Source organism: Podarcis cretensis (assembly GCF_951804945.1).
Source record: "Podarcis cretensis genome assembly, chromosome: 2".
In the NCBI taxonomy this organism is placed as follows: Eukaryota; Metazoa; Chordata; class Lepidosauria; order Squamata; family Lacertidae; genus Podarcis; species Podarcis cretensis.
Window position 1 is genome coordinate 51044616 of NC_137171.1, and position 17200 is coordinate 51061815.

Sequence of the window (17200 nt, forward strand, 5' to 3'; positions counted from 1 at the left end):
TGGAAGTCTTTACAATGGAATAATACCTGGCTACCCCCAGCCTTGGGGAAGTCTGCCTTCAGAAAGCTCCTTTTCGCTACCCACCCTGGAGTCCTCTGAGCAGGTGCTTGAAGCCAGCCAGCCTGTGGCCACAGTTTGCGCTGTCCCTGGGGGAAACCTACATGCCTGCTGGGAAGTAGCAGGGCAGCACTGAGGGCTGTCCCTCCTGGCTGTCAACAACCTAGCTGGCACCCTGAGGAAGTTTCTTGGTGCCAGGCAGGCCCACCTCCCTGGCGATGAAGCAATTAGGGGCTGTTGCTTCTCTTTTAAAAGCACCCAGCCCAACTCGCTCTCTTCATTCAACACAGAGGGAGGGCATCTGCAGAGTTCTCGCTCACCCACCCGCACTGCCATGGAGTGGGCTTCAAAACTGGTAGGTGCCTGGCTTTCTTTGTGCCTCTTTTTATTTACTTTCTATTTATTAACAGCCTGTCGAGCTTGTTTGCTTTGGGAAGTGTAAACTTTGCCTGGGCGAACTATTGCTTTCAGGGCCTGGCACTGAGGAGACAAAAATGACCTCCCAGAGAGAGGGGGGGGGAATAAAGAAAGGATCCCATAGAAGGAAGCACAGATGGGGACAAAATGGAGAGCAGTTAAGAATGTCGTGGGAATTGTTGATTTGTGCATATAAAGTTCTTCAGTTTATGGCGAGGCATGGGGGAGAAATTCAGTTCACTGCACATTAAAAGTTCTTCAGTTTATGGCGAGGCATGGGGGAGAAATTCAGTTCACTGCACATTAAAAGGTGAACCGAGTTAATTCACACATCCCAAGACAGTATGCAAACCAAAACACAGCCATCCTACAAAATTCGGACTTCTCTGAATTTTGCAGTGCAGTTGTCCAGGCAACTAATGTGTACAAAGCTGCTTATAGAGGGTAACACACCTGTCAGGGAACTGCCATCAGTGCCGGAGGGAGAGAGCGGGCTCCAGAGGGATTCCAGAGAGCGTCCCAGGATGGGGAGAGGCAGCCCATCTTCTGGGGAAGAGAATCAGCGTAGCACCAGTGGAGAAGGGGGGCAGATGGGGGAAGCGGTGAGGCGGTCCCATGACTCCTCGCCGGGGACCAGCGGGGAGAGTAAGGGTCCTCCGCTGCCTACACCCTCCTTGCGCAGAAGGCTTCCGCGCAGGGAGAGGAGGAGACTAGGCGTCAAAGAGCTTCTTTGCTGGAAGAAGTTCAAGAAACGCCCACTGACGGATTCTGCCAGCGATTGAGACAGCCACGGGTGAGTGGCTGTCCGGAAAGAAAAGGTTCACTCAGGCAACCCAGCCAGCTTACGCACGAGCAACCCCTAGAACCATTACAACACCCATAGGAATGCATATTCTGTTGGGAATAGAATTTTTTTATTATTATTATTTTTTAAAATTTAAAGTTGTAATCATTTAACTTGTTTTTATTATTGCTTGTAAGCCGCTCTGAGCCCAGCCTTGGCTGGGGAGGGCGGGGTATAAATAAAAATTATTATTATTATTATTATTATTATTATTATTATTATTATTATTATTGCATTAGGGGGAATTGCTTTGCAAAATGTCTATTAGGCAAGATCACGTATAAAAATGTGTCTATGAGGAGAAATTTGCATGAAAGTGCTGATGAGGATGATTTTGAAGAACAATTTGCAAACTGAGATCACCTTGATGGGGGAGCATGCTCTCTCTGGGCTCTTCCACTCTGGTCATTGAGCATTTATTCTGATTATATGACAACCATTTGTCTGGATTTGCTGGTGGGCATTTATACATCTTCCTGATAATCATTTGTTTATTCCACACTTTTCGGTGTTTCTTCTTGCCACTTTCCTAATAGCAAAATAATTGCAGCTGCACTAGGGTGACAGAGTGCGCTAATCCACTTTAACTATGCAAAGCTCAATTTCCTCATAGGCAATTTCATCCCTCCTGCAAAATACTGACAGTTTGGGGGCTCCCTCTCTCTCCCAGCTTTGACTAAATTACTTGAAAGGGGACAAGTGCTAGTGACTACCTATATAAGGAGTGTATAGTGAACCTTTGGCCCTCCCAGATGTTGCTGAACTACAACTTCCATTCAGATTCAGATTCAGATTAGATTTATTATGGCCATTGGCCCATAACGAAAACAATACATCCAAATTTATCCATAAACAATACAATTTAAACAGTTCCAAGTTAAAACACCCATGTAAAACCAATTTTACTTCATTTAAGTAAACACTATACACAATAAGCTCCCTCTATGTAAACCGCAATTCAAATCCATCAGATTTTGGGGGGTATGCGTCTTGGTTCTGGCACTTATTAATGGTTCTTAAGTTTAACTAAGCTGTCAGAGTCATAAAAGGTAAAGGTAAAGGTACCCCTGCCCGTACGGGCCAGTCTTGACAGACTCTGGGGTTGTGCGCCCATCTCACTCAAGAGGCTGGGGGCCAGCGCTGTCTGGAGACACTTCCGGGTCACGTGGCCAGCGTGACATCACTGCTCTGGCGAGCCAGAGCCGCACACGGAAACGCCGTTTACCTTCCCGCTGGTAAGCGGTCCCTATTTATCTACTTGCACCCGGGGGTGCTTTCGAACTGCTAGGTTGGCAGGCGCTGGGACCGAGCAGCGGGAGCGCACCCCGCCGCGGGGATTCGAACCGCCGACCTTTCGATCGGCAAGCCCTAGGCGCTGAGGCTTTTACCCACAGCGCCACCCGCGTCAGAGTCATACAGTGCTCCATTTCTCCTCTTTTGAAATAAAACATTAATCAGGTATCTAGAGACTGCAAGGGATCTACTTGTATCTTCGTCGTTTAATAGGTATATTATTTGGGCTTCCTGAGGTCCGTCAGCAATTCTCGATAAATATGGGGCCAGAAACTTGGACCGTGAAGCCGAATGTAATGGACAACGGAAGATTATATGATATAACGATTTTATAGATCCACTTTTACAGTCGCAGAGGAGTGAGATCTGTCCGTTGGAGAGTCTGTTACCCAACACATTTGATGGGAAAACATTGAATCTAGCCTTTATAAAGGCATACCTGTGCGTCGCCACAGATAAGGTAGTTAAATAAGATGGAAGTTTCGTTGGTGGTGTTAAGCCAAGGTTTATCGGTGAACAAGTGCCACCACCTGTCACAATATTAAATTGTAAGTCCATCTCCTCTAATTTGTGAGTCATAATTCTCTTGGCAGAGATTAAATCCAGTTTTAATAGTTCAGATGGAGATAGTCCAAGGGACACAAGTTTCCCATGTATTATTTTTGCCCAGGGGCTAGGAAAGTCATCTCTCCAGAGACACTGTATCAAGTGGAGATTTGGAAGTTTATGCCATAATGCCAACCAGTAACAGAGGATGCATTTCCATAATGAGGTTTCTAAAGATGTAACATTTAGTTCCAGTCGTATAGTAGTATTGCTTACACACCTGGGTAATTTTAGCAACCTTCTTAGAAGCTGGTTTTGGATTACCTCCAAATGGGTTAGATTAACAAAGGACCCCCATATTGGGATTGCATATGCTATTGTTGCAATCACCTTTGCCTTGAAAACTTTTAACACTGATGGAATATGGAAAGCCCCATCTGAAAAGAAAAAACGCAGTAGCGCAAAGGAAAGGGCTTTAGCTCTATTTAATACATATGCAAGATGGACCTTCCAGCCCATGTTGTGTTGGAGAAGGACTCCCAAGTACTGAAATTTAAAGACTTGGTCAATAGCTTTTCCGTCTATTCTCCAATTATAGATTTTTCGACTCTTGGTAAAAATTAGGACTTTGGACTTAGCATGATTAATTGTAAGAAAATTTGATTTGCAGTAAACATCGAAAATTTTTAATGCCCTCCTGAGGCCAACTCTTGAGAAGGATAGGATCACTGCGTCGTCTGCGTAGAGTAGAAGGGGGCAACGGTATTGGGCAAGACGGGGGGCGTGGATCGTTTCTTGAGAATCTGTCAGAGGCGCCCTCATATCACTTATAAATAGATTAAAAAGGGTCGGAGCAAGGATACATCCTTGACAAACATCTCTATTGATAGTTACTGAATTTGAGAGGTTGCCGGCCGGAGTGATTCTCACCCTAGCGGCCGAACCGTCATGCAATTTAGTTATGAGCCACAGAAGTCTTTTATCTATTCCCCATCGGGCTAATTTTCCCCAAAGTAATCCTCTAGGGATGCTGTCAAAAGCGGCCTTTAAATCAATAAAGGCCGTACAAAGTTGGCCTCTATTTGGGGAGGAATATTTCCGGGCAAGGTGGTATAAAACTAAGACATGATCAACCGCTGACTGATTCGGTCTAAAACCAGCCTGTTCAGGCCCAATCAAGTTGTTCACTTCAGCCCATTTAGTAAGCTTAGTTAACAAGAACCGTGCATATATTTTCCCAATTAATGACAACAAATTGATATTCCTGTAATTTCCCGGGTCATCTGTCGAGCCCTTTTTATGAATTGGAACAATAATCGCATCTTTCCATATTCTTGGTACCTTCCCACTGTTGTTTACGGCATCAAAAGTAGCGGCCAGGATTTTCGCCCACCAGTCTGCATGAAGTTTTATAGCTTCCGCCGGGATTAGGTCAGGACCGGGGGCTTTTCCGCTTTTAAGATTAGAAATGAGTCCGTGGATTTCTTCCGGATCAGTGGGTGGCCAGAGAGGGAGCCGCCCACAGAATCCATTGACTGCATCAGCACCAAGGTCTGGTAAGGCAAAATAGTTCCTTAGAAAGGATTCCCAGATTGGGGCAGGAATAACTGTTAGGGGGTATCTTTTAGATTTCCTGTTAACCAAGAGCCAGAATTTTCGGGAATTACGGGTACTTGAGGCAGCTATAAGTGCTTGCCAGCGGTTCAGTTGCCATTCCTGTTTGGCCTTTTTTTGCACATATTTGTAAGCTGATTTTGCCTGATAGTACTCCTTGGGAAGCGTGGTCGCCCCTGAAGATTTGTAATCATTATAAATAGCACAAAGATGTTGTTTGGCTTGTTTGCAATTACGGTTAAACCACGGTGCACCTGTCTTGGAGTGGGCCCTATTTATCTGGTGGGTTGGAACAGTAAAGAATGACGTAAGGTCATTCGACAGATTGGCAAATAGATTAATAGTTTGATCGTGTGCATATGAGGTTTTGCCAAGGGCTGAATAGGTTTGTATAATCTCCTGCTGAAAAAATTCAGAATATTTTTGAGCCTGCGTTACAGACCACTTTATACCCTTCACTCGTAATGCCGTATTAGTACCCTCTACCGGGTTTTCTGCGTTAGTATCTAATTGAGTTGGATGACTGTACTCGTCCCCATGCCAGTCTAGGTCAAACGTAGCAGCAAGTGGGAGGTGGTCACTGAACTGAATATTGCTAATCTTAAAAGAGAGAGCTTTCGAAATCAGGTCACTCGAGGCTAAAAGGTAATCTAGTACGCTGTTTGATTTTATGCCTAGGTGGGTATACTCCCCCGGTATATCAGGAGGGCAGCAACCATTCAGAGGTACTAGGTTTAAGCGAATAGCCATTTGGTAAAGAAGTACTCCAGCCTCGTTTAGAGTCTTTTGAGGCTCTCCCTAAGGCATGTCTCAAATCATAATTGTCGAGGCATGGAGTAGTCCACCATTTAGCTTTAGTTAAATCGACCCAATTTGCTGCCATACGTGCGTTAAAGTCACCACCAATTAGGGATTGGCTATTGGGATATTTGACTCTACATGATACTAAATGATCTTCTAATATTTCCCATCACATTTTGAAGAAAGAACAATTAGATATAATATGTTTGCAAGAAACCCATATTGCCAGGATACACAGGAAATTACTGATAAATAAGAGACTTGGTCAAGAATTTATCTCATCAGACAAAGTAAAGAAAAGAGGTGTGGTGATCTATGCAAAGGAAAAGTTGGTTCCAAAATTGATATTTAAAGATGAACAAGGAAGATACCTGGCAATTGAAATACAAATCCAAGGAGAAAAGATACTAATTGTGGGAGTTTATGCCCCAAATGAAGGGAAGGCCGAATTCTTCAGGAAGTTGCATGAGACATTAGTTGACTTTTTAGATTATAAAATCCTAATGATGGGAGATATGAATGGAGTTGTCTCAACAAATATGGACAAAGCACAGAGACAAGTGATTTCAAAAGAAGGGAGACTACCAAAGATCTTTTTCGAAATGACTGAAACAATGGACTTGATTGATATTTGGAGAACAAAGAATCCTCTAGAGAGGGAAGGAACTTTCTTCTCTGAAGCAAAAATGACATGGACAAGAATAGACCAAATTTGGATTTCTAGCAGTCTGGCGCCAAGAACAAAAAAAGTAGAAATATGTCCAAAAACGTGCTCCGACCATAACGCGGTGAAGATGGAGATGAAACTAACAACAACTGGATCCTTTAGATGGAGAATGAATGACACCCTATTTAAGGATGAAGAGATCCATAAGAAGGCCCTTAAAACATTAAAAGATTACTTTGAGATCAACAGGAAAACAGATGTGGAAAAAAGAATAATCTGGGACGCAAGCAAAGCCGTGATGCGAGGTTTCCTAATTCAACAAAATTCTATAAAGAGGAAGCAACAAAATGAGAAGAAGGAAAAAATTTTAGAAAAAATAAAGGAAGGAGAGAAGAAGTTGAGGTCTAAACCAAAGTCCCATGAGATTTTGAGAGAAATAAAGTTTTATCAGATGCAGTACATGGAGCTTATGAACCAACAAATAGAATGGAAGATAAAGCAAATGAGACAAAGAACTTTTGAATCAGCGGATAAATGTGGGAAACTTCTGTCATGGCAACTGAAAAAAAGGCAGAAAATGAATACTGTAACAAGTCTAGAAATGGATGGAAAAATTATCCACAAACCCAATGAGATCAACAATTGTTTTCAAAGTTTTTTTAAGAAATTGTATGCACAAGGGCCAATCAACGAACAAGAAATAGAAGAATTCATCAGAAAATACGGTCTACCAAAAATTTCAGAACAAAGTAAAAGGATCTTAAATGAGGAAATAACAGAACAAGAAATAGAGGGTGCCATTCAAAACATGAAATTGGGAAAATCACCAGGACCAGATGGCCTGACGGCCAAATACTACAAAATGCTGAAAGAATGGCTGATACAACCATTGAAGGAAGTTTGCAATGAAATTTTGAAGGGGAAAAAGGCACCTGAATCGTGGAAAGAGGCTTTCATCTCACTTATACCGAAAACAGAGACTGAGAAGAACCAGGTTAAAAACTACCGCCCTATATCTTTACTCAATGTGGATTACAAAATTTTTGCAGACATTTTGGCAAAAAGATTGAAAAGAGTGTTAGCAGAAGAGATTCATAAGGACCAAACAGGCTTTCTCCCAGGTAGACATATGTCAGACAATGTGAGAAACATTATAGACATTTTGGAGCTGCTGGACGTTGATATTAACAGGAAAGCAGTTTTGATTTTTGTGGACGCGGAGAAAGCCTTTGACAACATTTGTTGGACCTTTATGAAAAAGAATCTCCAAGGGATGGGGGTAGGCCAAGGTTTTGAAAACGGTATAGGTGCAATATATTCTCAACAAAAGGCCAAATTAATTGTAAATAACGTGGTAACAGAAGAAATACCTATAGAAAAAGGTACACGACAGGGTTGCCCAATATCCCCTTTGCTTTTTATATCAGTCCTGGAGGTTTTGTTAAACATGATTAGAAAGGACCAGTTGGTTAAAGGAGTTCAGGTCGGAGTTAGACATTACAAATTAAGAGCATTTGCAGACGATCTGGTATTGACTTTGCAACAGCCAGACACTAGTACTAAAAGAGTATTAGAACTAATTGATATATTTGGTCGAGTAGCAGGTTTTAAATTGAATAGACAAAAAACGAAAGTGTTGGAAAAAAATTTAACAATGGAAGAAAGAGAGAGTTTTCAGAATGAAACAGGCTTGGAAATAACAAAAAGGGTAAAATACCTGGGGGTAAACTTAACATCCAAGAATGTGAACTTATTTAAGGATAATTATGAAAAATGTTGGTCAGAAGTTAAAAAGGATCTGGAAATATGGTCAAGGTTGAAACTTTCCTTGTTAGGCCGAATTGCTACTATTAAGATGAATGTATTGCCTAGAATGCTGTTCTTATTCCAGACGTTGCAGATTGTGGACAAGATGGACTGTTTCAAGAAGTGGCAGAAAGACATATCAAAATTTGTCTGGCAGGGCAAAAAGCCCAGAATTAAATTTAAGATCTTAACTGATGCAAAGGATAGAGGGGGGTTTGCCCTGCCGGACTTAAGACTTTATTATGAATCAGCAGCTTTCTGCTGGTTGAAACACTGGCTACTTCTTGAGAACACTGACATTTTGGATCTGGAAGGGTACGACAATAGTTTTGGTTGGCATGCATACTTATGGTACGACAAGGTAAAGGTGTATAAAAGCTTTAAAAACCATATTGTAAGGAAAGCATTGTATAACGTTTGGATTAGATACAAAGATTTGTTGGAAAGTAAAACCCCTAGGTGGGTGTCACCAATGGAAGCTAGGGAAGTAAAAAAACTTAATATGGATTCTAAATGGCCAAAATATCATGAGATTTTAGAATACGATGGCGAAAGGGTGAAACTTCAGAGTTATGAGAAACTAAAGCCTAAGGTTCGAGACTGGTTGCATTACCATCAGATAAATGAGACGTTTAAACAGGACAGGAAAATAGGATTTCAGAAAGAGAAGTCAAAACTAGAAACAGAATTGTTGGAACCCAATACTAAGAACTTATCAAAAATGTATAACTTGCTGTTAAAATGGAATACACAGGATGAAATGGTGAAATCAGCTATGATTAAATGGGCACAAGATATCGGTCATGATATTATGTTTGCTGACTGGGAACAGTTATGGACCACCGGTATTAAATTTACTGCATGTAATGCCTTAAAAGAAAATATTATGAAAATGATCTACCGATGGTACATGACCCCAGTCAAGCTTGCAAAAATATATCATTTGCCTAATAATAAGTGTTGGAAATGTAATGAGACTGAAGGCACTTTCTACCACCTTTGGTGGACCTGCCCAAAGGTTAAAGCTTTCTGGGAAATGATCTATAATGAAATTAAGAAGGTCCTTAAGTGGACTTTTCCTAAGAAACCAGAGGCTTTCCTCTTGGGCATGGTGGGCCAAATGGTGCCAAGGAAGGATAGGATTTTCTTTATGTATGCCACTACAGCAGCAAGAATTCTACTGGCAAAGTATTGGAAGACGCAAGAACTACCTACTCTGGAAGAATGGCAAACAAAGGTGATCGACTTTATGGGACTGGCCGAGATGACGGGCAGAATCCGGGACCAGGGGAAAGAGACAATGGAAGAGGACTGGAAGAAATTCAAAATATATCTTAAAAATAATTGTAAAATTGAGGAATGTTAAGATGTCAGGGGGTAAGAAGTAAAGAATTGCAGCAGTAAATAAAAAACTTAAGAAATTTTTGATGAAAGGGAATTAAGACATGGACCTAAGGGTTGCTAAAGAACTATTAAATAAGGATGCAGGGTTGGGGAGGTATGGGGAAGTCAAAGAAAAAAGGGCATGAACCGATGAGCTTGAAGTTATACTGTTTTATATTGTTCTTTATTATTTGTGTGGAAAATTAATAAAAATTATTATAAAAAAAATAATAATATTTCCCATCTATCATGCAGTTCAAGGGACGAACCCCCTGGTGGGAGGTAGACATTGGAAATTAGCAGTGATACTCCCCCCCCCCCCGACATCAACTCGGATAAAGCATAAGGGGGAGCAGTCAAAACTAATGAAAATTTGAAATGCAACTTCAGTGAGATACCAATAACTAGACCACCTTTCAGCCGTCCTCCTTTCTGGGAGGGGCAAGCTGGAAGGGATAGTAGGTCGAATCCGTTTATGACAATTTCACCCTCCTCCCAAGTTTCTTGCAATAGAATGATATGAAACGAGTTGATATACGACTGGAATTCTGGATCACATTTTTTCCTACACCAGCCAGCGATGTTCCAACAGAGGATCGATATTAGTGGTTTTCTGGGTTGTCCGGTTAACCGTCATTTAAATTCTTGTGGGAGGCTCTTAAGCGGCAGGAACGCTCCCTTAAAGAAGAACAACTTCCATAAGTCTTAGCAAAATGGCCAATGGCTAGGGATGATGGGAGTTGCAGTTCAGTAACCTCTGGAGAGCCAAAGGTGCCCCTGAGTTGTATGATGAAAAGTACCCAGTGTGCTTTCTTTTTTCCCTCTCCAGATGGTTTTCTGTGCTATCTGCCTTTCCTTCGCACATGATGTCTCCAGAGAAACAAAAGAGCAAAGCAAGGGAGCTAAAGGAAAGAAGAGAGGATCAGCAAAAGCCAAGGTTCAGCACCTGAAGGCTCAGGAATCCTCACCTGACCCGGTGTTAAGAGTAGACCCAGAGGCTTCCACAGACTACACCCTTGTGGAGGATTACGAGCGGAGCATCCATGAGATGGTTAGCCAGCTGCGGAACAGCTCCGAGTCCCTGGAGAGCAAGTGCCAGGTCAACCTGAGGCTCTGGATGTCCAACAAGAGGAGCCTGTCTCCGTGGGCCTACAGGTGAGATAGAGCAGGTCTCAAGGCACTGTGGTTGCCCCACACAGGTCTTCTCACAAGCCTATCTGTACAAGACAAAAAATTGTGCCCCGGCTGCATTTTGCTTTCTTTGTGGTATTCAACCAATCTGTGGCCTACAGCAGTGGTTCCCAATAGGTGGTCCATGGACCCCCTCCGTGGCACCATTCATATAACAAAAACTACCACATAGAGATCAAAACTGTCAAAAGTAGGGGCTTGGCTTTTGAAAACCAAGCTAATTGGGAACTACTGACAGAGAGCCAACAGCATGATAACTGGTCTCTATGCTATTTGTTTGTGTGGTGGTGTGTGTTGGGGGGGTATATTTGCTTCGCTTTTGAACTCAGACCCTTCTGATGGGGACAGAATGAAGTGGCTTGGCAACAAGTGCCCCCCACCTGTCCCATGCAGGCCACAATCTGCTTCAACACTTGGAATGCCATCACAAATGGTAAAGAGGCACCTTGGACCTCCTAGCAAGGAGCTAGGATTTGTTTGTAATTGGTTTAAAAACAATTAAGTTATCTAATCAGCCATTTCCCACCCTATTGTGGCCTATCCAAGGGTTGTGGCATTCCCATATGTCACTCATTAGCATATGCTAATTAATTCCTATATTTAATACTGCCCTAGCTTAAGACTCAGCCAAGAAAATGCTAGCGAGGTAGCAGAAAAGCTTGGTAGCATTGGCCCGATTTTGTGGCACTCTATCCCCGCCTTGTGGTGCTCTTGAAAGTGCATGAATGTGTCGCTTTTCTGAAGGGCTCAACTGAGACATTTCACTCACCTTTTTAAGAACCAGAGACCACATAACTCTGATGGATTCAGCACTGCATAAAATCAATTCCTTTCTGGGCCTTGTGGTTGTAGTTTGATCATGGCAGGAGGAACAACTTGGACCGATGAAGTTTACCACATCAGGTTACCTGGGACCTTGGGCACATGAAGCCACTGCTGTTTCCTCGACGTCTGGTTTCACCAGCTCAATGAACTGCCCTCTGCATGGAGTGACTAAAGCTGTGTTGTGTCAATGGGTAGCACCAGTCTGAGGCCTACATTTAGACAGAACCATTTGAAGCAGTAAAGGCTTCCAAGTTCTTCTGAATATGCCTCTGGCACAGGGACTTTAAAAACAGTAGCATGCATTACAGAGTTAGGATCACGTGTCTCTGTATGTTTTTGGGTGGGAAACAGATTCTATTACCTCATTTCCAAGCTATGCAGAGTGGGGCTTGGCTCAAACAACACAGCAGAGGCAGTTAAAGAAATCTACCCCAGGGGCACAGCATTCTGGGCAATAGGGGCAGTACAGGATTCCTTTTGGTGTACCGACCTCCCCGCTGCACCAAGGATTCCCTGTCCGAGCTGCTTCAGGTCGTGGCGGATTTTCTCCTGGAGACACCTAGTTTGGTTGTCCTAGGGGATTTTAACATCCATGCCGACATGACCTTACAAGGGGCTGCTCGGGACTTCGTGGAAAGCATGGCCTCCATGGGGCTGTCCCTGAATAAGTTTGGCCCAACTCATAGTCATGGACATGCCTTAGACCTGGTGTTCACCTCTAGTGACGTGGGTGATCTGACACTAAGTAAAAGTGAAACAAAAGAAGTGCCATGGTCAGATCACTTCCTGGTGCAACTGGACTTCTCTGTGACCCTTCCCCTCTGCAGGGAGGTGGGACCAATTCGGGTGGTCCGCCCCGCCACTTAATGGATCCAAATGGTTTCCAGAGAGTGGTAGGGGATGCTTTATCCCATGTTGATGGCCTTTCAGCTGGTCTTTATGAATTAGATTTACTAGACATTTTTTAAGTCTGCTTGCCATTACATCTGCGAAGATTTTGTAATCGTTGTTTAATAATGAAATGGGCCTATAGTTTTTGATGTTTAGTTTATCCGTGTCAGGTTTAGGGATCATCGTAATGTGGGCCTTTTTCCATGACTCTGGTATCCTTCCTCCTCTTAATATATTATTCATGATGTCACATAGCACTGGTGTTAATTGGTTTTCTAATACTTTATAATATTTAGCTGACAATCCATCCGGTCCCGGGGCTTTCCCTAGTTTCATCTTTCTTATCGCATCCTGGATCTCTTCTGTTTTTATAGGTTTATTTAATTGGGCTCTTTCTTCCTGTGTTATAGTCTTCCCGCTGTGGTCTTCTAAGTATTTTTCTATTCGGGTTATTTCTTCATCTTCCTTTTTATACAATTTCTCATAAAATTTGAGGAAATTTTCCTTTATTTCTTTTGGGTCTTCTATCAATTGCTCCTCTATTTTTATCTTATTTATCACATTTTGTTTTTGCCTTCTTTGCAATTGCCAAGCTAATAATTTACCTGTTTTGTTAGCTGATTCGAAGTATTTTTGTTTCATTAACTTAATTTTCCATTCAATTTCTTGACTTGTTAGCATTGAGTACTGCGTTTGTAATATTTTTGTTATTTGTATGTTTTGTTTGTCTTTTGGATTTGTTATTAATTTTTTCTCACATTCTCTTAACTGACTGAGGATTTCCTCTTTCTTTTGTTCTCTTACTTTCCTCTTACAGCTATTTTGCTGAATAAAAAAGCCTCTTAGGACCGCCTTGCTGGCATCCCAGACTACATCTATACTTGTTTCTTTATTAAGATTCAAACTGAAATATTCTTTTAAGGTGGCTTTAGCCTTTTCAATAACTTCGTCACTCTCCAATAAATATTCATTCATTCTCCCTGTGATTCATTCTGAATCCTCCCTGTGATACGCCTTTTATTTCCAACATTATCAAATTGTGATCAGAGAGAGTTCTAGGTTGAATTTCACACTTTAGAGTTCTTAATGTAAGTTCTCTTGAGACTCAGATTTGATCAATTCTGCCCCAGCTCTTATGTGGTTCTGAAAAAAGGTGAATTGCTTCTCTATTGGATGTTTGTATCTCCAGATGTCTGTTAAATCTAAGTTTTCCTCCAGGTTATTAAAGGATCTTGGCAGTTTCCCTTGGTTACACTTTTTCTTTTCTGTTTGTCTGTCGATTTCTGGTGCCGGCACTCCATTGAAATCTCCCAATAATATTGTCTTATTACACTCTAGCTCTAGTAATACTTGTTCCAATTTCTAAAAAAATTCCAATTTGTTCAGATTCGGGGCATATATGTTTATCACGTTAAGTTTTTCACCCTGGAAATTAATTTGTACCCCCAGAATCCTTCCTTCATCATCTTCACAAATCAATTTGGGTTCCCATTTTTCTTTGACATATATCGCTACTCCTCTTTTTTTTTCCGCAATAGAATTTATAAACTTGACCCCCAGTTTTTTGTTTATCAAAATATGTTTATGCTTTTTGGTCACATGCGTCTCCTGTATGCAGATTAAATCAAGATTCTTTCTTTTCAAGACATTCACAATTTTATTCCTTTTGGTTTTTTCATTCATACCATTCACATTCCATGACAAAATTTTCAGATTCATTGTTATGTTTACTTTCCTATCTACAAACAACTATTAATTTAAATTTGAGTGGTTTTGTTTTCTGTATCCTCTTCCTCTTCTTCCTCCCTCTTCCTCTTCTTATCCTCCCTCTTCCTCTTCTTCTACTTCTTTTTCCCTTTCTTTATCTTCCTGTTCTCCTCCTTTCTCTCTTCTTCTCTCCTCTAGGTCTCCATTTCTCCCTCCATATCTCTCCTCTACTTTTGCAAGATCTTTCTCATATCTGCGCAGAAATTTGTTCACTTCTTGGATCTCAGTGATCTTGAATCCTTTATCTTTATAGAAAAAGGAGATCCCTTCAGGGAACTCCCATCTATGTTGTATGCCATTCTTTTTTAGAACACTTACTAGCTGTTTGTATCCTCTTTTGCCTAGGAGTCTAGTTGGTATTTTTTTAAAGATGATAATTGGTCTACCTTTAATTATTAATTTCTTTTGATAACTTGCTCTTAATATTGTATTTTTCATCTCTATCGAGTTAAATATGACTAAACAATCTCCTGGAACTTTTTTTGATTTTACTTGTTTGGACCTTATTTTTATTCTGAAAGCGTTTTCTATCATATGCAACCTCTTCTTCTTTCAATTCTAACCATTTCGCTAGTTCTTTAATCATTTTTTCTTTGATGTTCTCATTTGTTTCTTCTCCTACTCCTCTGCACTTTAAATTTAGCTGTTTCTGTTTCATTTCAATCATCGCTAAGTTGTCCAAAACTTGATCTTGATTTCTACTCATTTCTCCTAATTCCTCTTTTATCCTATCTGTCTCCTTCCTTTGTTCTTTCATTTCTTTTTGTATTTTTTTGTTTGATTCTTCCAAAGTCTTTGATCGAACTGTCAAGTCTTTAATTTTACTTGACAGTTCTCCTACTGCTCCCTCTATTTTCTTGTCTATCAGCTCGTGCATCTCTCCTAACTTCTTCTCCATATGAATTTCACTCTGTTTAAATTCTTCCTTTATTTTTAGCCATAAGATATCTAAGTCCTTAATTTCTTCTTGTCGAGATGCTTTCCTATCTGATGGTGTTCCTCCTGTCTTTTTTCCGTTTTTCCCAGACATTTTCTCCACCTCCACCCTTTCTTTTCTTTCTTTTAAAAATTAAATCTCTTGTAATATTTATTCTCTCCCCTAGAGGGCGCACAATCTTGACCAATTTTAATTAATTATCAAACAATAAATTCAACATCTACTTGAACAATCTAATTCCAAATTTTTCACCAATTGTTCAGGGAAGTTTTTAATGTGTGATATTTTAGTGTATTTTTGGCTTCTATGGAAGCCGCCCAGAGTGGCTGGGGAAACCCAGCCAGATGGGCAGGGTACAAATAATATATTATTATTATTATTATTATTATTATTATTATTATTATTATTTCTGAGGCTGCACTAAATGGTCTTCTGCAAGCCTAGGACCAGTGTTCCTCAGGACATGCCTGCAAACATCACTTCAAAGGTACGTATTGCTTTGAACTTTCCCCCTCATATGGTGCAAGGACACCCCCTCCATTTCTCTCTGTTGCCAGATGTTTTGCTCTGCAGGCACCATTCCTTTCTTGCTATTGTTGTGGCATGAATGCCTACCATTGTATGGCCATTAGAAACTGGAGCATGCACCATGGTGCTTGATGCCAAGGTCTCCTATCAAGTAGGTCCTCCTACATTTTATGGGCCTCTCTGGGAGGATTCAGCAAGTCACCTCCTGTCACACCTTCCAGTGCATGTCCAAGTTCACTGAGTTAACTTACACATGCACTGGAAGGTGCTATGGTAGATGGTGGTTGTTACCCCAAAATTCTGGGGTGCCGCTAGGTATGTATGTGACCTGCCTTCCTATTCTCAGTAGCCCCACCCCCTCTGCCCCCCAAATGAATGTGCTTGTTCTGATGTCAGTACGTTTCCACTTCAGGATCAACCACGACGCAGCACGAATCCCAGCCAACATCCCAGAAGCACACTGCCTGTGTGCTGGGTGCATCAATCCCTTCACCATGCAGGAAGACCGCACCATGGTCAGCATCCCCATCCACAGCAAAATCCCAGTGCGCCGACTGCTGTGTGAGCCAAGCAACCCCAGCCAGAAGAAGAAGAGGTGCCGCAAGGAGTACAAGACTGTGATGGAGACCATTGCTGTGGGCTGCACTTGCATCTTCTGAGAACTGCTGCTATTCCTGCTTCGGGTTCCCTAAGGGTTAGTAGCGCTCCTGTCTTCCTAGCCTCATCTTCCCCTTCCGTTCTCCCAGAACGTGCCTTTTCTCCTGCCAAGATGTGGGAAGATCCATGTGCTTCCAGAGGCCAAAGCTGCTTTCGTTGGACTCCTTCTTTCCCATAACCCAGAGAGGTTGACAGCACCACAAGCACACAGCAAGATATTGGAATCGTAGAATTGCAGAGCTGGAACGGACCTTGAGGATCATCTGGTCCAACTCTCTGCAATGCAGGAATATGCAGCTGACCCAAATGGGGATCAAAGCCACAACCTTGAGTGCTTTCTGTGTCGCACAAATGGTAATTAACTGTATCTGACCCAGATCCAGGGCAAATTGCTTCATTTCACCCTAATAGCTCTGAAACTACAGTCACTGGTGCCAGTTTTTACTCTTTGCCAGGCACACCTGCTCAATCAGGAGTTCAGCAGAAAGGGAAGCTGCTGTGTGGCTGCTGCTGCGGAGGAAGGAGATCCAGCGAAGGTGCAGTGGCTTCAACCATCTTGCCCTCCATCTGGGGCTCAAAGCCCTTTAGCACTGGCTTGACGGCTGCTCAATTTGCAAGCTGACTCTTCAGCCCATCTGGTGGAGTTGCTCAGGGCTTAGGCCAGGATGACGTCACCATGCAAAGAGGCCTTTCCATGTCCTCCTCCCTACTGGGTTGCACTACCAAAATGGAGGCTTTGATAGGACACATCTTCTGTGTCAACTGAAGGCCCAAAGCTAGGCCATTGCTCTTTTGACAGTGCCCTGCTGCCTTCTGTGTGGGAGCAGGAGAGTCTGTACTTGCTGTGCTTGGTGGAGAAGGAGAGGCCTTTCGAGGCTACTTGGCAGGCTCTTGTATACCTCACACAAAACTAACAAGGGGATGTCTTATCTTAATACCAAGCAGTTCTCGGAGTCCTGTGCTGGCAGCCCTGTTC

At 42.1% G+C, this 17200-nt stretch overlaps 1 protein-coding gene across 1 annotated transcript; it reads left to right on the top strand.

Moving 5' to 3' along the window:
* Positions 1 to 260: 260 nt before the first annotated feature.
* Positions 261 to 16405, top strand: IL17B (interleukin 17B). The gene is made up of 3 exons (XM_079964912.1): positions 261 to 412; positions 10258 to 10583; positions 15980 to 16405. Exons 1-3 carry the CDS (start codon positions 392 to 394, stop codon positions 16224 to 16226), a joined length of 594 nt encoding a protein of 197 aa, XP_079821038.1. The 5' UTR covers positions 261 to 391; the 3' UTR covers positions 16227 to 16405.
* The last annotated feature ends 795 nt before the right edge of the window (positions 16406 to 17200 follow it).

What these genes read in the sequence shown, in the direction of transcription:
- IL17B (XM_079964912.1), top strand. Translation starts at nt 392, where the DNA reads ATGGAGTGGGCTTCAAAACTG. An exon ending in TGGAGTGGGCTTCAAAACTG is followed by an intron (nt 413 to 10,257) that starts GTAGGTGCCTGG and finishes TTCCCTCTCCAG; the next exon opens with ATGGTTTTCTGTGCTATCTG. An exon ending in CTGTCTCCGTGGGCCTACAG is followed by an intron (nt 10,584 to 15,979) that starts GTGAGATAGAGC and finishes TTTCCACTTCAG; the next exon opens with GATCAACCACGACGCAGCAC.